This window comes from Sciurus vulgaris, assembly GCF_902686455.1.
Source record: "Sciurus vulgaris genome assembly, chromosome: 2".
Taxonomy (NCBI): Eukaryota; Metazoa; Chordata; class Mammalia; order Rodentia; family Sciuridae; genus Sciurus; species Sciurus vulgaris.
The window spans coordinates 134,686,988-134,708,800 of NC_136462.1; the positions used below are offsets into that span (position 1 = coordinate 134,686,988).

General features: G+C 48.0%; 1 protein-coding gene across 2 annotated transcripts in view; it reads right to left on the reverse strand.

Annotated features, from left to right (window-relative positions):
- LRRK1 (leucine rich repeat kinase 1) overlaps positions 1-21,813 on the reverse strand; it is a 152,522-nt gene that overhangs the window by 5,340 nt on the left and 125,369 nt on the right. For both annotated transcript variants that reach the window (XM_079121755.1, XM_079121754.1), the window contains 10 exons: positions 21,382-21,545; positions 20,330-20,469; positions 18,143-18,392; positions 14,326-14,492; positions 11,540-11,737; positions 9,900-10,177; positions 8,114-8,308; positions 7,148-7,299; positions 3,263-3,380; positions 2,090-2,206 (listed from right to left, as the gene is read on the reverse strand). In XM_079121755.1, coding sequence (XP_078977881.1) covers positions 2,090-2,206; positions 3,263-3,380; positions 7,148-7,299; positions 8,114-8,308; positions 9,900-10,177; positions 11,540-11,737; positions 14,326-14,492; positions 18,143-18,392; positions 20,330-20,469; positions 21,382-21,545 — 1,779 coding nt within the window. The remainder of the gene's footprint in view (positions 1-2,089; positions 2,207-3,262; positions 3,381-7,147; positions 7,300-8,113; positions 8,309-9,899; positions 10,178-11,539; positions 11,738-14,325; positions 14,493-18,142; positions 18,393-20,329; positions 20,470-21,381; positions 21,546-21,813) is intronic.

Sequence of the window (21,813 nt, forward strand, 5' to 3'; positions counted from 1 at the left end):
TAGGCATTGTGGGGGTCTGCCCATGCTAGACAGGGTGCCCCATGAAAGCAGAGGCCAAGTCCCTGTGCCCACAACTGAATGAGCTGAGTCTCATTCATCTCTGTGAGTCTGGGACTCTACACAGATTTCTCTTCAAGTGGATAATACATATTTGCTGAACTCATTCTGGAAGAAATCCCTCCCAACTCAACCCTCTCCTAGAAGTATTTTTTGGCCTGATTTCCAGTTTATGACTCCTACTCTGAAATGCCCATGGTATTGACATTGATGGGTCCCCTCATGCCTGCGATGGAGCATGACCTCTTCTGCAGTCACCCACCAGAGGTCTCTGGGCAGAGGCCAATGTGGCAGGGACAGCACTGAGTGCTGGGCCCACCCCAGGCTTCCCCAGGGCATTTCCCAGGACAGAGTAGGAACAGTGTAGTGGGGGTGGAAAGAGCTCCACAGAACAAAAGCAGAGTCAGGACACAGCAGGATCCAGGCCTCCTGCCAGGGAGGGTGAGCGGCAGAAAGCAGCTTTGTTGGGAGTCAGGGCTTTGGGGTTGGGCTGACTGGGGTAACAGAGTGACTGGCCTGGGGCTCAATATTCAGGGAAAGAAGCTTGAAGAAAGTTTATCAAAATCCACCTTTGGGATTTTAAGAGGAATTTTAGAAAGCAGCCATGGCAAGCAGGCTCCAAGTTCTCCCTGCAGTCCTGGTTCAGCCTGGCCAGCATGGTGAATGCCACGTCCCGGCTGGGTGTAAACGTGCACGTGCAAGAATGCAGGGGTCTGCCCTGCGTGGCCCGGGCAGGATGGCCTCCGAGAGGGCGGGCACCCCTCACAGGAGCTCAGCACAGAGTCGGCTTTATTCCCCCTGGTTGTGTGAGAGGTGGTGCCCTCGCTTGGGGCTCTGGCCAGCGATGGCCTTCAATGATGCTTTGTGTCCTACTCTCCTGTGCTCCGGTGCAGGTCGAGTGCCCAGCCTCAAGCATGGGGCCACAGTCATAAATGACTCTGAGGTTCATTTCATACCTGTTTCTTTCTTCTTCTTCTTCTTTTTTTTTAAAGAAACGAAACTGGAGCAGGGTGGAGAGAACTCATATTTCGCGACTGTCAATTTCCAAGTGCACCCTCCTAGAGCTCTGGGAACATTAAGCCCAGAGATTCATTCCACCATCTCTTAATACCCCCATTTTACAGATGGGGAAACTGGAATGGAACAATGACAGTCAACACATTTTAATAAGCGACACCAGGAAATCTGTGCATTGGCGAGTGTGTCTGCTGCTTAAACCGGTCCCCCGGGGCAGAGTCAGATTTGCCCTAGCAGTGCCTGGATCCCAAGAGGGCTGCAGAACCTGGGAAAGTCAGGCAGCTGCCTCTCACACAGCACAGCTTCTGTGGTGGTGGTGGGAGGGTCACGGTCCCTGCAATCTTGAGAACTGAATAGGAGGGACGTATGTGTGGAAGACTGTTCCTGGCAGAGGCTGGATGGAGACGCCCCAGCACAGTGTGTTGCAGTGTGGGGAGGGTCACAGAGGCCAGTGGGGTGAGGCTCTCTAGATAGCTCAAGATGGTTGGGCAGAGCTGGTTGGGCCCTGGGTCAGGGAGAGTACCACTTGTCAGGCCTGAGAGGTTGAGATGAGTCTGCCAGGCCACCCTGGGCAAAAGAAGAACTGAGGTCTGGGATGGACAGTGAGACCCTGAGAGGAGGCAGAGACAGAGAGGAGGAGAACTGGCTGCCTGACAGGTGAGAAGCTGGACCTGCCAGGACACAGCTACTGAACGGCCCTGGGAAGGTAGAGGCGAGTGATGGTGGAGAAGAGGCTCTTGATGTCCCTGCTATCACAAGGGCCTACGTGCAGCTGCTGGCTTGCACCATTGGCTCCAAAAGCACTTCCTCCACTCAGGGGCTGTTTGCTTGTGGACTGTAGGCTTTCTATGCTAATGACGGCCAGCCGCCAGTGTCTCTAAGGTGGGCTGTGCCCTGGGCTAGGTGGTCCAAGAGGGCGTGGCTCCAGTACTCCCCAGTCCAACACAGGTGGGAGGCCCACTCAAACAGGGAGGGGGAGTCAGAGACTCGCATGCCCACCTCCCCGGCAACTCACCTTTTTAATAATAGGTACTGCCAAGAAGCAGGTGACAATAGCCGGAGTGTCCAAGGCCCGCTGGGGCGTGTTCAAGGGGCACATGCCCTTGAGGCTGTAGATGTAGATTTTCTGGTCCTGCAGAGACAGAGGAGCCCACCATGAGACCCAGTGCAGAAGGTGCTGTCCTTTCCTACTGGGATGTGCTTGGCTTGAGGGATCCCCTGTGTTCCTTAAAAAGTAACTTAGATAGAGGGTTTCTGGTTGGTTGTTGAAATATTTCTGCTCTTTGCGGAAACTGAAAAATACAGAATAGTCCAGAAGAAAAATAAAACTGCCCATAATCCATTATTCAGAGGAAATCACTCTTGGGGATGTGAGATGCAGCACCTCTGTGGGTTTTCTGTGGGTGTTTGTGTGTGTTCGTGGTACTGACAAAAGTGGCATCACAATACAATGACAATACACCACGGGCAGAGCCCTCTTCTCACTTCCTCCATGAAGGATGACGTTGGGGTGCCCCTTGATGGTCGGTCACTCGGGTGTACTGTAATTAGGCAATCTGTCATCAGAGAAACGCCAAGTTTTCGCTACTATGACTTGACAGGCATGAGAATTCTTATAGATTCTCCAGGCATGGGTGTGTCTTGTTTATTTTATTAGGATAAATTCTTAAAATTGAAGTTAACAAGGCTTAAGCTACATGGGTATATCTGAAATTTCTGATCTGTATTTGAACCATATTTTCCAAATGTCTTGTAGAAAGATTGCACCAATCTATCCCCTACCAAAACTTCAGAGCATTTGATTTGGGGAATTCCGCCCCAGAATTTTTAGAAGACAGTTCCTTGGTCTTTGAGTGGCTTCCCTGATGTCAAGGCAAAAGTTTTAGAAGTGATGTGGAACCAGGATGTGCTGTGTGGAACCAGCACGTCACCAACCTACTGGGTTTCTCCTCCAGCTGAGAGTCTACCCCTGATACTCACCCTGAGCTTGGCCACCCAGCCAGGGGCAGGCAGGGCCAGCTGCAGGTGGGGCTGATGGCACTGCTCTGAGGACCGCCTGCAGATGAGCTGGGGGTTACCTGAAAGTCATGTTGATGTGGGCATCCTGTATTTTAATGTATCTGGCCCCCCTGAAAGCTGCACCCTGGTAGAGCCTGCTCTGTTGGGGGCCCTACAGGCAGGTGGTTACCTCGGTGGCAGTCCACAGAGAGCTCTGGACCTTGAGCTGGCAGCTCAGCTTCATCCCAGCACAGGTCATCCTCTGCACTTCCAGAAGTCCTTTCTCTGTGTTCACCACGGTATAGTTCCTGTGATCAGCAACAACACATGCTCAGTTCTAGGTGGCCAGGGGCCACCTTCCTCACCCATGCCTGGTATAATGACCTTGGAGGAGGACATCAACTTTGGGCCTTGTTTGCTCCTGGAAGGTCTTGGAGGAGGACATCCACTTTGGGCCTTGTTTGCTCCTTGTTTGCTAGGGTCACATCTTGTCACGTTCTGAGAGGTCAAGATTCACCCTTTATGCCTTTGGGTGGTCCTAAGTTCTGCCTGCTGGGTAGTAATGCTTGAACATTGTAGAGAAAGGATATTCCCAAAGGGAAGAAAGCCTTTGTGTGTGTGTGTGTGTGTGTGTGTGTGTGTGTGTGAGACTTCTGAGGGTTGAGACAGTTGCTCCCAGCATGAAGAAAAGGTACTTCCACTAAGATCACTCACTGTCCTCTCAATTCTCAGCTCCTGCCGATATAGGTGGCCCCTTTGAACCAAGTATCAAGGCCAAGGCTAAAGACAAGAAGGGTAAATTCCACAGTAGCCTGGTGTGGAGGCTCAAAATGTGCTCCCAACATGGGTGTTTTGAGAGCTAGTGAGCAGTCATTTATAAGAGCTAGCCCTTGGCTCACAGGCCAGGCAATCCTGGCACCACTGCCAGTGCCTCCCCACCATCCTGGGGGGACATTGCCTGTATTCACTGCACAGAACAGAAGATGAAGTTGGGGAGGCAGTTAGTTTTGCATCCCAGAGCACACAGTTCTCCCCAATTCAAGAGAGCAAGTTAAGCTAGTGAGCAGGAATCCACACTGTAAATGTTTTCTGCCACCATATTTTGGGAACCCTTGCCATCTTTGACAGACAACATGTGATTGCAGATGATAAGAATGGGTGAAAAAACCAGCAAACAAGACTTTCTTCAAAGTAATATTTGTCTACCTCTTTTTCAGTCGTTTCTCCCCTATGCATTAAAAAAATGAAATTAAGACATTTTTAAATAGCTTTTACTTAGAAAAAAATTAAAATAAGGAAAACAACAATATTATACCTTCCAATCACAATTTTATCACAGGTGTATTGTTCTCCCTTTCCTGCTGCCTCCTTTCCTTCTGTAATTCAGGGATAAATCCCAAGTTCTGCTCCACCCTTACTCTCCAGGCTCACTGCCCTGTGCATCTGGCCGGAAACCCTCCTCCCTTCCTGTGAGCTTGCTCCTTCTTCAGGCTGGTGGGGAGCTTTCAATAACCTTCACAGGACACACAAAGAGGCCTCTCTCTTCCCTCTGGGAATGAGCTTTCTGTGTCTTGAGCAGAACCATCTCCAATACCCTATTGTGTGTGCAAGACAGAGAAGATAAAAAAAGAGCATCCCCAGGTGTGTGGAGTGGGGCCCATCCCAGCACCAGCAGGACCAGGCTGGCTCTGGAGTCCCTTTGAAATATCTCAGAAGTCTTTGAGGACATCTTGCTTCTCATGTGACAAATGTCCCAGGTTTATGTCTCACCCCAGACCTGGAATTGGCCTTTTTCTCCCCTGATGCCTGGTTCCCTTGGTTACTTAGAGACCACCACCTGAGTCCTCAGGGTTCATGTGTATTTGATTGCTTATTGTTTTGAGGTTTCTTCAGTAGGCCCCAAAATAAAATATATCCCAAGTCCATGCAATTTCAATTCAGAACTATAGGTTTTTAACTTACCTAACTTAATATCCCATTCCCATTTTAGCTCATGCCGAAAATCATGGCTTCCAATGACAACAACAATAATTATTCATTAACTTTTCTCTACAACTACAACAATATGCCAGAATAACAATAACACTACCTCCAACAAAGCAATTACTGAATACAGGGTGATACATAGTCACCCTCTGTATTCACAGGGAATTGGTTCCAGGATCCACCATGGATACCACCATCTGCATATACTAAGGTCACTTATATAAAATGGCATAATATTTTCATACTATCCTCTCATAGAGCTTAATCCATCTCTAGATGACTTGCAATACTACAATGCAAATGCTATGTAAATAATGCTTATACACAATTTTTAAGGGAATTATGACACAAAAAAGTGTATACATGTTCAGTACAGATTTCACTTAAAAATATTTTCCCTCAGCAGTTGGTTGAATCAGTGGATATGGATGGAGGGCTGGAGGGCAGCTGGGCAAAACTGCTTTTTTAAATTTTTTTTTTTTTTTTTTTTGGTACCAGAGATTGAACCCAGAAACACTTTACTACTGAGCCACATTCCCAGTCCTTTTGAGACAGTCTCACTAAGTTGCTTAGAACTTTGTCTGAGTTGCTAGGACTTTGTCTAAGTTGCTGAGGCTGGCCTTGAACTTGTAATCTTCCTGCTTCAGCCTCCAAAGCTGCTGGAATTACAGGCATGCACCACTATGCCTGGCTGCACAACTGCTTTTTATTTTATTCTTGGAATGTATCCCATCAGGAAGGTAAAGTCAGTGGTGCTTTTTAGAGTGACATCTTTCATTAAGTCATCAATTTTTAGTGTGTGTCTATGTCACAACCCTCAGTCCCAGTGGTATAGAATTGGATGCAAACGACACCCAGATTGACCTGAGGGAACTGCAAAGTCCATTCCATTGATCTCATTACTACCCAGGCTTCACTTTATCTAGACCTCCCTGACTTCAGCACCTGAAAATGTTTGCACAGGGCTCACTGGAAGGATGTTGTCCCCTGTGAAGATCTCACAGTAGGTAGGTGAGAGAGGCAACACACACTGGTTAAGAAGGTTCTCATACAAGATGGTATGAGACTTCTCGGAGATTTAGTCTTTGACACTTCCTTTTCCCATGCCCTGGCCTCTGTGTCCTGGGACCTCCTGCTTGTTCTTCAGTGGCCTCTTCCCCATACTCTCCCAGCCACCCTTGCCCAAGGCTGCACTCCAGATCCTGCCTCTGTTACTGCATCCCTCCTGCCCATGCCACACCAAGCACCTGGTGTCCGACCAGGTCCTCCTGGCTTTTTGGTTCACTTCACCTCACATCATTACTCCCTGCAAGTCTTTCTTACTCTACCAAGAATGGGACCTTTGGTCTTCCACAGTTTATGGCCTCACTTAGGTTCCATGTTCTTCTCTATAATGTGATCACTTCCTTGAAGGCACCTGGCTCCTAAGCCTGGCAAAACCCTGACTGCTTAAGACCACTTTGTTGCCCCTTCTGCAATCTGGGAAGCAGAACATGCTAGGGAAAGTCACATAACCAGGCTGGTGGGTCTCCTTTCAAACATAGGCCCTCCAGCCTGAAGTAGGCCTCAGTACCAACCTGCAGGCACCCTGGACTTCCCCATGCCCATTCCATACCTTCTCTTTCCTTCTGGAATATCCAAAACCTCTCCCACTGCTTCTCTTCTTCTTCCTGCTACTTCATTGAGAAAAGGAGCTGCAACTGGTTCTTATTGCAGGGTGACCCTCTTACCTGGCTCTGGATCCCATTCTCTTTTACTCTGCAGCAACCTCACTGCCCGATCTCCCACCTGCAGCATCATTTAATGCCCTACCTAACCAGGCTGCAAATGGCTTCATCTCAAAGCAAAACCCTCCCTTGACTTGTGTTCCCAACACACCATCCATTTTTCTTTTTGGCCTCTCTTAACCACAAACCCGTACTGTGTGTCTGTACATACTCAGTTTTCTCTCTTCCTGCTCTCCTAAATGTACTCTCACCAAGTCTTGTTACCCACTGTCCACTAAACAATGTTCACTGTGGTCATCACTGATTTGTTCTCCAATTCTACCCCAAATACCAGCAGGACAGGGCAGGCATCAGGAGGTTACCTGGATTCCTCTTTTCCATCCCAAAACACCACCGTGTATTCCTGGCCCTGCGACGAGAAGAAGGCAGTCTGCTTCCCACAGGGCAGCATGTACATGAAGGTGGCGAAGGTTGGGTCCTTCATCTGGCTCACCACGGACAAGGCCAGCGGGCGCTGAGGGAGAGAGGCCTCCACATTGTGAGCATCTCCATGCCAGTTCTAATCATGAGATCAGCTGTCTCAAGCCAGGTAGGGATGAGGGAATCTGTCATTCAGGACCAGATCCTAACAAGAGGCTCAAGATTTCAGATACCAGAAACATATCCACCTAGGCTTCTGGGTCTTCACTGGCCACAACAACTCGAGCTCAAATGGTTGGGTCAGCCTAAACTCTAAGTATTTCACGCCACGCCAGAGGACATATACTCTCGTGAAGGATTTTTCTCAATCCCTGTTTATTCTCAATACATTAAACCAAGTCTGTCTGATTTGATAAATGAGTTTAACCTTGAAACTTGGGGCCTCTCCCAGTGAATAATAAAATAGCTTTACTACTATACTATACTATGACCCTTGCTTCTTACAATCAACCTTTCCCCTCATTACTTTACAAAGAGATACTCAGATTCCCTCTGCTCTTGCATATATTACTATAAAGGAATTGATATACATGTTGAATGGTGCTCAAAAGTTCTGGATTTCAGAGCATTTTGGATTTGGGGATTAGGTACGCTTAACTAGTAAAATCTATGCAAATATCCCCAAATTTGAAAAATTCCAAAAGAAAGTTCATTTTTCCTGAGAATGACACACAAAATGATACTGGGTATGTTTGGAGCAGTAAATATTTCTCTATAAAAGAGGTGAGCAGAGAAGGTTGCCTGCTGTTCTTAGTAAAGGGTGGTGGGCAGCCATACACACATTTGCCATAGTCTCTGTCCCAGGGGCAGGAGGTTCCAGGCCCCAGTCTCTGTGCGCCCCCAGGTACCTTCTCCGGTTTTGTGTCCCAGCACTCCATCATGAGTGCCTGCAATCGATGGAACTGCACTTCCTCTGGCTCTCCCAGAACGGGGCGGATGCCCTTGGACAGCTTCTTGGCAATCTGAAGCTGGTGGTGGCCCAGGGCAGGACGCTGTCCTGACAGCAATTCGTAAAGCACCATCCCATAGGAGAACATATCTACCTGGGCAGAAAGGCAAGCCAAGTCAGGTCCCCTGCCTGAGCCCAGTGGCTTTTGCAACTGGCCCTGAGTTGGAGGAAGCAGGGAGATACCATTAGACAAGGAAAATATGAGTCCTGACAAAGTAAGACCATCAGTGATCCCTCCACCAGTTCATCCATCTGTCTCCATCTGTCCAAACAGCCAATCAACCATCTGTCTATCTGTCCATTTGTCTACACATTCTCCCATCTACCCAACCATATAGGCTTCCAACCACCTGTTCTTTTATTTATCCATCCATTTTCTATCCATCCGTCTACCCATCCAGACATCTATCTGACCATCTGTGCTTCTGTGAATTTATTCATTCATCTTCCCATACCTTTGTTCTTCCCATCCACCTATCTGTCTTCCTGTCCTACTGTCCATTAATTCATCATTCCTTCCATCCATCCATCCATCCATCCATCCATCCATCCATCCATTTATCCTTCCAACTAATAAACTCATAGTGAGAGATTGCTAACCTCCAGGTATTGATTAAGGGCCACAAGGATGGCAAGACCTTCAACTTAACAGGTTTGGCACTAGAGGGGCTGTGTGTGTAATTCACAAGAGGGAAGTATCTCCTAGATTATAAACTACATCTCTCACTTTCATTTTCATAAAAAGGCCCAGCAAGAAAAGAATTCACAGGCACCTGCACAACTTATAAGGGTAAAGAAATTACTTTTAGCAGGAAAATGGCTGCGAAAAGACTTGAGAAGTTTTAATGTGAATGTTTCTATTATAATCCTAGTTTCAAGGTAATCATCTTTTCTGAGTTATCTGCTACTAAGAAGCTCATATGTCTGTTGTTTTGATTTGACTTTTCTATCTTGAGCAACAGACACAGGTGCCAAGTTAACCTAAATATGCTTAGGTCATTCTCAAAGCAAATAGTCAATGACCCATCTGAGAATAACCCACTAATAAGAAATTGCAGATGAGGGGAATTTCAATGTTGGGATTAATTAACAAGGCTGGTACTAGGTATAGCAGGGTGGCATGAAATAATTTCATGTTGTCTGAATACCTGCATCTATCAGGGAAGAAGATAAACATTAGCTATTGTCCGAATTAAGATGGGCTGTGTAATTGCGTGGGGAAGCCACAATTGTCCTGCTAGAATTTGTTGTCCTCTGGTTTGGCATTGGATTGGCCAGCACCTTGCAGCTAGCCCCTATGGGCCAGGAGCCTTTACCAACTTTACTCTATCTGCTTCTCAAGAGTATCCTGCAAGGCTGGTCTTCTGACCTCATTTTGTACATCAAATGTCATAGTTCTGTCTCAGACTCTTTTTCCACTCTTTACGGCCTGTACAATGTCCATGAATTGAGGTTTGACAATTCTGAACCTAATGAAAAGTCAACCTTTCCACAAGCAGACAGATAGAGGCCCCTGGGTCCTTCCCATTTATGCCAGAACTTCCCTCACTGAGCAAGGTCAGAGAGAGAAAAGTGTGCTGGGGGGAAGCTCTAGGTGCTGTTAGGGCTGTTTGGCTGGCTTCAGAAGGGACCTGGGCTCCAGAACCGTGGGACTGGGCCAGGGACTGCGTGGGTTGGGCAGGTACCTTCTCATCATACACGATGCGAGGTCTGATCTCGGGGGCCTGGTAGCCAGGGGTGCCCTCCACACCCAGGGCTCCCTCATGAAAGGACTGCCGTGAGATCCCATAGTCAGACAGCTTGATGTTGATGTGTTCCTTGACATCCAGGGACCACACTAGGATGTTGTCCGACTTTAGGTCACAGAAGATGATGTTCTTTTTGTGCAGGTAGGCCAGGCCTGAGGCAATCTGGTAAGCTATTTTTTGGGTAAGCATGTGTCCCAGGGGCATAAAGGAAGAATCTTGCAGGAAAAAAAAAAAAAAATAACAATTTTGAAATTGATCAATATTTCAATTTTGATTGAATAAAATTAGAATTATCCATTCTCCCCTCCTCTCTTCTGCTATAGTTTGTTCCCAAAGGCCCATGTGTTAGTCTTGGTCCCCAGCCTGTGGCACTATTGGGAGGTGGTGGAACCTTTAAGAGGGGGACCTAGTGGAAGGAAGTTAGGTCACAGGAAGCATGACCTTGAAGGGCATAATGGGACCCTGGTCCCTCCCCTCTCTCTTGTTGCTTCCCAGCTGCCACAGGTAGCTGCTTTCTCTGCCACAAGCGCCCACCATGATGTACTGTGCCACCACAGGTCCAAAGTAATAGGGTCAAGCAAGCATGGATTGAAACTGTGAGCCAAAATAAATTTTGCCTTCTTTTAAGTGGTTTTTCTCAGATATTTTGTCACAGTAACAGAAAGCTGACTCATGTATCTCCCAATACTTTATGTTCCACTGGCACATTCTCATTATTCTTGAAGCTAGACAGAGAATGTTCTTCGCAAGTGAAATTGTATTTAGGATTGAAATGCTTGTTGTGAGAGCTCCTTTCATGATATCTCAAGCTTGGAATTTCTGGTGTTTTTACTAAAAGGACAAGGATTCAAAATCCCCAGAGTTCATGTCAGGTCAGGGTGGTCTTACTGTCAAGAGCTGAGCTGCAGGTGTAAGAAGTTCATTTAAAATTTTTATTTCTCACTGAGGGAGAAGGGACTGATTTTAATACCATTTCTTCCTCAGTCCAAAGGTAACTTCTTTCATTATTTTGGCAGTTCTTTGGAGTTTAGTCAGCATTTCTCAAGGTAAATTCTTTTTCAATTTCTTAAAAGACTCAGATATGGTAACTAAACCCAGGGTCTCAGACTTCTCAATGGCAGGCAGCACAGTGCCTTAGTCAGAGAAGTGATCTAGTTTTGTAGCTGGTGGGCTTGAGGTACCAGCTGCTGTAGTTTGGGCCCACCTGGGGGGTGCTATTGAAGCTTGATTCCCTCCCTGGGGGCTATTATTATCTCTCTTATAGGCATGTAAAATAAGCAAGTTATGGCAACCAGGATTTGGAACCTGGTTCTGTGATTCTAGAGTGTGAGGTCCTCAGGTCTTACCAACGTCACCATCAAGTGTTTAGACCTGGTGAGGTGCCTTGTCATAGAACTGGGTCACTGAGACCACCTGTGGCTTTACTTTTGCACCCAGACAGCTGGGTTGGGCTAGGGGGAGCTCCTGGGCCCATGGTGGCTTTCCGAAGGCCTGCCCTGCCAGCCCTGCTGCTTTGGTGGCCTCTGGAGGCAGGGCCCAGGCAATCCCCTGCAGGATATTCTCTGTGTGGCCCCTACCTTTGGCATTCTCAGACAGCACAGTGTTGAGGCTGCTTAGTGGGGCGAGCTCCAGGGCGAAGCAGAGCGGGTGGATGCTGATGCCAATGAGTGACACGATGCAGGGGTGCTGCAGGGCATGCAGCATGCTGGCCTCTTGCCGGAACTCCGAGAAGTTCTTCATGGCATCTGTGGCCCGCAGGTGCCTCAGCATTGTGTCTGTTGGGGTACAGCACAGCCTTCAGTCACCCAGGGAGGACAAAGGGCATGGACTGCCTTGCTGGACCCAGGACCAGCTGGACTCTGACAGGCTGGTGGGGCAGCATCCCAGGGGCCACATGACATGGGGGGCCTGCCACACTCAGAGCTGCCTCGCAGGGATGGAGGGATCAGGTGGGGCAGGGATTTACATTTTAAGGCACACATTGGATAAGGGATTGCAATATCATTGTCGAGAATTTGGCCCCATGGGGTGGTACTGTGCACTGATGCTAAGCCCCCTCTTTTCAAGTGTTAAGTGTGGTCCTGTAACTTTTGGCAGTTCCTGAGCACCCAGTAAGGCCCATCTGGCCCTCTTGATGGAGGACTGCAACATGTGCCCACCCTTGTCACCCAGGGAGGGCTCTGTAGCTCTCACCCCAGACCTATTATCTTATTTCTTTTGCATCCCTGGTGTCTCACTCAGCACTGGCTCAGGAGACATCTAGAATTTAACAAGGTCCCTTCCTCTCTTCCCACAAGAATGCTAATGCTGAGGCTTAGGTCACTGCTAGCAGCCAGGATCCCTGAAGGTGGAAACCATAAGTGCCCAGGGCCACTGACCTGACTGTGACAGTTATCTCAGGCCAGAAGAGACAGGTCCAGGAGGTGGTGGGTGATTTCTAATCCCAAATCATAAACTTCTTCCAATGCCCTTGAAATTCGTGACAGCCTGCATGAGACCCTGGAGGGGTCAGGACACTGCCTACCAGGCTGTGACCAGCACACACACAATCAGCTGGGCCTGAGGCCACCAGGCAGGGTTCATGCAGGCCCTGTTTGTCCTCTCGGATCCTATCCATCTTGTCCCCTTGATTCTATCTTTCCTCTATGTTTATATTTTATCATAGGGGATTGTTGGAGGTGAAAGTTTAAACAGCATGAAAATCTTGGTGACCAAAGACACTGGTTGTGACAGATCTATGTGTGTGTCCAGACACTTGGTTCTTAAGCATAAAGCTTTTGTTTTCCACATTGGGTCCTTAACCCATTAGAAATTTATTTTTTATTATGGTGTGCAACAGGATCTAAATCTTGGTGTGTCCTTCTCCCCTGACCTGCTATGTCACCTCTGCTATATGCCAGCTTCCTGCAAGTGCATGACTGTCTCTGTTCTCTAGACGGGCCTATGCTTGCCCCAGGAGGAAATGGACTTAATGCCTGCAGATTCGTGTCATGACATTTTCAGGGCGGCCCTCTGCCCTTTTTCTTTCATTATCGATGTTCTCAGTTCTAGGATTTTTCTCATTGCACATGCATTTTACAGTTAATCAAATTATACATAGACATGCCCTGTTGGGATTCAGATGAGAACTAAGTGGAATGATACACTAGTTATTCCTTGATACCACATGGTTTTTATTTTATGGTTTTTATCACAGAGGACATTTTCTAATGGGTCATTGTGTACAGGGACATTGCTGAATTCTGATATTCTTCTCATGTCTAGCAATTTCAGGAAGCTCTGATTAGCTCTGACATTTGTCAACCAAGGCTGTTTGATTTTCTGTGCAGAAAGCCATGTTCTCTTCAGACAATTATAAGTTTGCCTCTTCCTTTCTATATTCTTTATATTTTTCTGTGATTCTAATTTTGCTACCAGGAGTATAAATTAGCTTTATGACCATACAAATGAGCTATCCTGAGCCAAGGGCAGTGGAAAATGTAATATTCAGCAGGCTAGAGGGAGGATTGGCTGGGCATTACATGGTGCCGTGGTTGGAATGTGTCCCCCATGTTGAAAGCTTCATTCCTAATGCAATGGTGTGGGAACTGGGGCTTCATAAGAGGTGGTGAGGTCACAAGGGCTCTGTCCTTACAAATGGATTACTGTGACTATCTCAGGAGTGGGTTATTATCATGGGATGGGCTCATTATAAAATAAAGTTTGGCTCCCTTCTTGCTCTCTGGCTCTCGCACTCTCTCACCCTTCAAAGGCCCTGATATCTGATATCAGAGCCATGCTCTTGGACCTTCCAATTCTAGGACCATAAGCTGAATACATTTCTATTGTTTAGAAATTCCCCAGCATGTGGTATTCTGTTACAGCAGCAGAAAAGGACTTAGGCAAATGGTGATGGGTTCCTCTTGGTGGAGAACATTCCAGCACTGTCCATGATGTGTGGAGCTGAGTGTGCTGCCTCTAAGGCGGGCAGTAGGAAGTTCCTTTCTTTGTGGGCTTGGGCAGTAGGGGAGAAGCATTCTACACCATCCATTAGGAGTGCCCACCTCCCCACCTTCTGTGCCGGTGCCTGGCACAGAGCAGATGGAGATAGCAAGGATGATCTCTGTTCTTGGGGACTCTTAGCTAGATAGGAGACTGATCTCCAAGAGCAACCTCCAGGCCTAACGTGGCTTGGCCTTCCAGCCTGTTCCTCAACTGCTAAGCATGACATACAGCTTCCCTGGGGCCCACACTGGCCTTGCCCACCCTCCTCACCTCCTACACCATATGTGTGTCACCTCAGGCCTCCCTGAGGTGGCAGGGAGTTGAACCTGAGGAAGAAAATATCTGGGAAAAAATAGTTTTGTGGTAGGGCCCTTGTTACCTGCTGGAACATTAGCAAAATTCTTGAATTTCTTGATGTGGAATCGCTTCACAGCCACAGGCTGGCCCTGGTATCGGGCCCGGTAGATGACAGTGCCACTGCCACCTTGGCCCAGGATGCTGCTCTCATCCTCACTGTGCTCCAGCTTGCTGTTCTCCAGGAAGAGCCTGTAGCAACACGGCTCAGGGTCAGCCCAACGACCAGACCTGGGGTCACAGTTCAAAGATATCTGTGATGATGGACCAATCTGGGTTAACCCTGGACCTGCCACATGCCCACGGGAAAACCACACCTTGTCTCCTCTTCTGTGAAGTGGGCTCATAACAGGAGCTGACCAGGAAACGCTGATACCAGCTTGAGGGTGAAGCCTCCAGAAATGGTGGGTCAGAACAAGGATCCCTTTGGATGCTTTACTCTGAAACATTGTGCACTTGGACAGTTAGCATCCCTCAGACTTATTTACTGTGAGGTTGTCTCTCTACTTTTTATTATGCCATGGTTGTATACGCTAACATGCAGAGCTTCCAATCTGCCTGACCAGTGTCCACACTATCTGGGATTTCACCCAAAGACAGGGAGCGTCAGTCACCTCACTAGTCTGTGTGTTCTAATCCTAGTGAAGAGAGATTTCTGCCAGGCTTTTGGAAATACTAGCAGGGGCTCCTGGACCACTTGGCCTTCTCTGCAGATTCCTGGGGGGCCTGGAGGGTCTTGACTAAGAAGGCCAGGGCTGCGTGGACAGTGGCCTAGAGCCTTCCTGGCAGCCCAGATGGAGGCCAAGATAGAAGGAGCAGGATTGCAGGTCCTCTATGGGCTTTGATGCTGTTATGGTTTGGATGTGAGGTGTCCCCCAGAAGCTCATATGTGAGATAATGTAAGAAGGTTCAGAAGAGAAATGATTGGGTTTTGAGAGTCTTAACCTAATCAGTGAATTAATCCCTGATAGGATTAACTGAGTGGTAACTGGAGGCAGGTGGTGTGACTAGAGGAGGTGGGAATTGGGGCGTGGCTTTGGGGTATATATATTTGAATCTGGAGAGTGGAGTCTCTGCTTCCTGATCTCATGTGAGCTTCTTCCCTCTGCCTCACACTCCACCATGATGTTCAGCCTCACCTCAAGCCCCTAGGAATGAAGTCGACCTTCTATGGACTTAGATCTCTGAAACTGTGAGCCCTCAAATAAACTTTTCCTCCTCCTCTATAATTGTGCTGGTCATATCCTTTAGTCATAGCAGCAAAAGAGCTGACTAAAACAGATGCTCAGGGCTCTTGCTGGCATGCAAGGCTTGGGCCTTCATGGATACCCTTCATTACCCCAGGATCCTCTGAGTCTGCTTCTCATTCCTTGAGACTCCTCTTTTTCTTCAGAAACAAGTATAGTGAAAAGGCAAAGCAGGGAGCAAAGAAGGGAGGTGGGGAGGCTGCCGACCTGTTGAAAGCCACCTGAGTTCCCCAGCACCCTGTCAGATGTCCCATCCAGGCAGAGGTGAAGTCTGCACCTGAGCCTTCCTGGCCCCACTGGCTGGCCTGCAGATGGGGTTGTTTCTCATGACTTTAGGAACAGGCTTGCGGTTGCTCAGGTATAGCTCAATTGCATCGCCACCTACACCCACTACAGCCCTTGGGGACATGGGAGAAGATGGCTGGGGTTGTTCTCCAAGCACCCAACAAAACCACCTCTCACCTAGGATGGGCATGGGGAGCTGTGGGAACGCTGGGGTTCCCTCTGGGGCTTTCTGTTAGGACTTGCACAGACTCAGGGAATGCATGCTTTTGTAGGAGCCATGGGGCAGAGTTCTGTCTGCCAAACTTCAAGTTGCGGGGTGTGAAGCTTTGGGGCTGTGGTTGGGACCCAGATGAAGTCCACAGCACCTCTGCTGAACTGCGAATCCTACTCAGATTGTCAACGTTTCCAACTTCCTATCAAGTAACTTCATTTCAGAACTGTACTACAACCTGAGATTTGATCCAAACCAACAGAGACAGTACGATCTGGCTTTTCAAATTCCACATAGTGAATTCCACAGCCCAGATTCAGTTGGGGTCTCTAAGCTGAGAGGTAGACATAGCAAAGTTCACCAAATGAAAATTCTAAAATTTGGGGGGGTCTCTAATTGGGTACCTCCCTAAAAAATCATATGTGTGTATATACAAAACTTCACATGATCTCTGAGAACTGAGAATCCTCATGTTAAAGATCTAAGAATGATTGGAAAACTTGGAATGGACCCACCATCTGACCCAGCTATCCCATTCCTCGGCCTATACCCAAAGGACTTAAAATCAGAATACTACAGAGATGCAGCCACATTAATGTTCACAGCTGCTCAATTCACAATAGCCAGACTGTGGAACCAACCTAGATGCCCTTCAATTGATGAATGGATAAACTGTGGTATATAAATACAATGGAATATTACTCAGCTATAAAGAATAATAAAATTATGGCATTTGAAGGCAAATGGATGAAATTCGAGAATATCATAATAAGTGAGATAAACCAATCTCAAAAAACCAAAGGACAAATGATCTCACTGATAAGTGGATGATGACACATAATGGGGGTTGGGAGGGGGGCAAGAATGGAGGAAGGAGGGATTGTATAGAGGGAAAAGAGGGGTGGGAGGGGTGGGGGGGAAGGAAAAAATAACAGAATGAATCAAACATCATTACCCTGAGTAAATGTATGATTACACAAATGGTATGCTGTTACTAAATGTACAAACAAACAACATGTATCCCATTTGTTTAAAAAAATTAAAAAAAAGATCTAGGAATGAAAGGAAGTCATTTTGCAAAAGAGTGGCATCTGCCACATTCACTTGTGAGATTATTGGGAATAATGAATAAACGTTAGGCATCACCTAATGTAGGATGCATTTTCTTTGTTTATTTATTATACTTTTGGTAGGGATGGAACCTAGGTCCTCATGGAGGCTAAGCATGTGCTCCATCAATGAACTCTACCCCCAACCCCTCTTTAATTTAACAGACTCATCCAGAAGCATGCTTTGGAATCCTAATTCTGCAAATTCATAGAGTATTCCACATCTACTTGAAGTGATGTAGAAAATATGAGAATACAAATATTTTTATAAAAAAAGGGAGCGTTTAATGCTCTTTAAAGAAACCAGATATAGCATGCATACCTTTTTAAAAAATACTTTTTGGTTGTAAATGGGGCACAATACCTTTTTAAATTTATTTTTATGTGGAGTTGAGGATCGAATCCAGTGCCTGACACATGCTAGGTAAATGCTCTACTGCTGAGCTATAACCCCAGCCTGCATGCATGCCTTTGAGTGAGAAAACAACAGGACTCTAGAACTCCAAAAAAGTTGGGAGCCACTTGATATCAAATTGTCTCTAGGGAGAACAAATCAGATTTGGGTTCCTATCCACTTAAGAAAGTGCCATGTTTTACTGAGGACTTGGATTTTGTTGCCATTACCAATTTGGTGGGACCACAGAATGCTTCCTCCAAATGGAGGGCTAGTCCAGCAGAAAGGAGCTCTAGTTCATGAGAGGGGAAGAAAGTGCAGTGGTCCCAGATAGCTTCACCTGTGAGGTGCCCAGCTGGGCCTGTTTAGGCTTCAAAAATGGAAGGCCTCCTGGTTCCCTTTTTAGGATGGGAGCCTAAAAGTCACTTAAGATCTAGTGGGAAGCCATGGCTAGGGAAGCTACTGTCACCCCTAGATTGGTCACCATGCATAACCTGGTGGGAGGGTTCTGCCCTGGGATTGATGAGCACTTGCAAAGCTAGAAGCACAGCCCTGTGACCTGCACATGTGTCCTGGGAGGGGCCCTGGGAGCATACCTGGCTGGGAAGTCTGTCATGAACAACTCAGGAACCAGTTCCTGGAGTGGCACAGGGAGGTCTGGGTGTCTAGGGCAGGAGATAAAGTCCCGCTCGATGGCCGTCAGCACACAGTCTTCCATGTCGAAGTACTGTACGCCTTCCGATTTCTCACTGGGATCCTTGTGCTGGGCCCAGGAGGTTTCACAGACTGGGCAGGGCACATATTGCTCCATGAGAGGGGTCCCATCACTTTCCGTGGCTGTCAGGGCTAAATGGGGACAGAGAAGGAGAGTTTATGTGGGGTAAGGAGGCTGCAGGTGGGTCTCCTGAGTAGCAAGCACCTTGCGAACCTGGGCCAGGTGAACCTTCACAGCAGGGGTCTGTCTGCCCTTGCCTGGACCCCAGGGAGAGTCCAAAGCTGAGTACCATTGTTCACTGTGAACATCCATACTCATCATGAGTCCAAAACTCAGTGCATTTTGTAAAGTGCAATTGTTCATCATGCAAGATGTTCCCTGGGAGTGGGTGAGGATGCACCTAAGAGCTGCCTCATGGTCTCGACCCTGAGCAGGGGCCTTGCAGCCATGTGCCCCTGGGCAGGCTGGTGGAACAGGGTGAGAAGGAGTGTGGGGACCCCACCTTCATGACTGGGGCTGGATCTGAGTTATACTCCAGTCATTCAAACACAGCTGGCATAAGGAGCCATTCTTAATATTAAAAACAGATGACTCAACATTACTAAGATGCTTTCTAGAAGAACAATGCAGGGAGGGGGAATAATGAGTACAAATAACAGGAGACAAAACTAATTATTTGACATGGGTTTCCCCAAGCAGGGGACATAATTTTTCTGTGTGCCTCATAGGTACAAAGAAACTCACCCCTTGAGGTGCCCTATGCAGGTACCATCGGGGCTGGTCAACCACCTGTTCTGTGCAGGGTAAGAGGGGTACATTTGACATCCACAGGCATCCTGCTGGGAGTGTTCTTGGCCACTGGCTGGTGATGCTGGCTCCAGAACGTCTCGGCTCAGGTGCTCAGCTGAGTCCCCCTCATCTCAGGTGATTGTCTGATGGTACCATGTGTCAAGTTCCCTAGCACCTGAAGGTGGCAGACCCTAGTGAATGGGGACCTACAAAGTGCCCAGAAGGCTGATATGGGCCTTGGGAACCCCTTGGATGTCCTAGAACCCCCAAAGCATCACAAATCACACTGGACAGCCTTCTTTGCAAACCCCTCTCTAAGCCATTTCTCCTTGTAGGGGACCCTCCTGCCAGTACCCAAGGGACCCCAAGCCCCAAAGGAAACCAGACCCTAATGGCTGGAATGTGTATCCAGTGAGCATCTTGCCACTTCTGTAAGCACTTTTCCTAATGCTGTCTTGGTTGCAGGGATCTTGGGCAGGCGAGGAGGTGGCTCAGAAGGGCTGGGGGACTTGTTTGAGCAGGCAGTTGGTAGCACTGGGATCCCAAACCTGCTCTGCCCTGGCTTGGCCTCCGGTTTTCAGAGCCTGAGGGAGAGCTCACCAGTCTCCTGGCTCTGCCCTATCACCCGACAACCTTTTCTCTATAGGCCCCGCTGGGGGGTTGGTTGTCTCCATCCCAGTAACAAAACAAACAAGACCTCAACAGCTCACTTCAAAAAGTATTTTTTTCAGGTGAACTGTCAATGAAAAAGCTGATCTAAAGGGTCTGAAAAGGACCATGTGGGTGGATGCTTACCACTGAAGGGTGGGGGAGGCAGGGAAGGACAAGTCCCCTCAGCACTGCTGCTCCCTTCCCTCCCTGCCCCTGTGCCAGGGGTAGACCTCTGTCTGCCAGCCACCCCCCTGATTTCCGTCCCTCTGTTTTCATGTGGAGCAGCCACGTATGATGCTTACATGGATCATGTCCTCGGGACAGGCATGGGACCCAGAGCCATCTCTCTTCCCAAGGGCCCGAGTGCTGGCACATTCCCTGAGGGACCCTGGTTCCCATCTTCCCACAGCATTCCCTGCCCAAGCTCAGAGCCAGAGTCCCCTGAGGATAGGACCCTCACCAAAAGGCTAAGACTCTTGCCACCTCCTGCACCACACCCCCATCGCAACACACACTGGTTTTTTTGGACTGAATTCCAGTGGAATTTATTTCCCCAAAGAAATAGTCCCATCTGGTTTATAAAGAAATAAAGCATGGTCAAAGGCTTGGTTCAAGAAAGTTCTCTTACCGGGAAACCACTGATCGATCAGGGAATTGACATGATCTGTGATAAAAGCCATTGCTGAGAAGTCCCTCATTTCTGACTGGCAAATGATTTTAATTCCTCCACTTTTTTTCTTTTTCCAATTCACATCAGAGGATTCCACACTGCGGCCCAGAAATAAAAAGGAGACCATTGTGAGTCTGCTGAGGTGACCGTGGGGTTATCTCCTTGCCTCCAAGGGTGGACACCACCCAGGGACCCAGAGTGGCCCCATGCCCTGCAGGACTGCTAGGAGACTCCTCTGCTTGTGTTTGTGGACCTGTCTTGTCCTCGTCTCCCTTCCCACACCATCCCCAACACAGTGAAGTGGTCATAAGGAGGACTTTGCTGCTCAGGGTGAGCTCTGACTCTCAGATGTGACCCTTAGGAAGTCCCTTCTCTCTCTGAGCCACCGTGTTCTCATCTGCAAGTAGCAATGGTGAGCTTTAAGTGAGAATATCTACACAGAATCTTCTCACACAGAAAAGGATTCTTTTGAAAAATTCATTGTAGATATTAAATAATCTTGTGTGCTGATCATTCATTAAGTCTGTTGATCTAACTTCATGTGTGTGTCTCCAAATAAATGAATAAATAAAAATGAAGAGAAAAGGCGTCTTGTCATCTTGTTAGGCCACAGTGTGGGATTGGAGCTGAGGAGCCCAAGTGTACCCATTGGTCTGGCTTCTCTCAGAACAAGGGGGTGGGCTGGTGGTCCCACCTCAGGGACTGTGTGTGGGAGGTGCCCACTGTTCTGTTCTCACTGCTAGCTCAGTGGCTGCCCATTTCCCTCAAGTTCTGGGCCATGGCTGCCACATCTGCTCTTACCATTCCAGTCCTGCAAAAGGAGTGTGGAAAGGGTGAGAAGGTGGGGGCCTCAGGCATTCACAGGGAGGGTCCTGCATTTGTAGCAAGCTGCAGTGAGGAACCCCTCTCACGAGCAGGGCTCTGGTGAGGTGTCCTCCGGGAGCTCTTATGGGGGTCCTTGTCCCAGCAACCTCGCTGACCTGGGCTGGTGGGCTTCCAGATGTTCCTACCTGAGGTAGCCCCCATCAAAAGTGACCAGAAGCCCCTCCTGCCAATAGATGGTCTGATTTCTCTTCACTCTGAATGTGCTACAGCGATTTCTCTGGTTTCCTGTGAAACTGTAAATGGTGACTTTTCTGTTCCTGCTTTTAGTATTCTTCTTGTTTTCAAAAAGCTGAAAGACAGACAGAAAAGACCCTGCTTAAGTATTCCGTGCTCGCTGCTGGCCCTGTGCAGAGCTCTAACAAGGCCCAGGGCGGCCTCGTCTTGATAAATCACCATGGGCTTCCCTCCCTCTCCTCCCACGCCTGCCGCTCATCCCTGCTGCCAAATTAAACGCTGCATGATCTGCAGGGGTCTCCAGGGTACCCTGGGAACAGATTTTTCCAAACGATTGGAAGTAGACGTTTCTTTTTTAAAAAAAATCTTCTCCCTCTCTGACT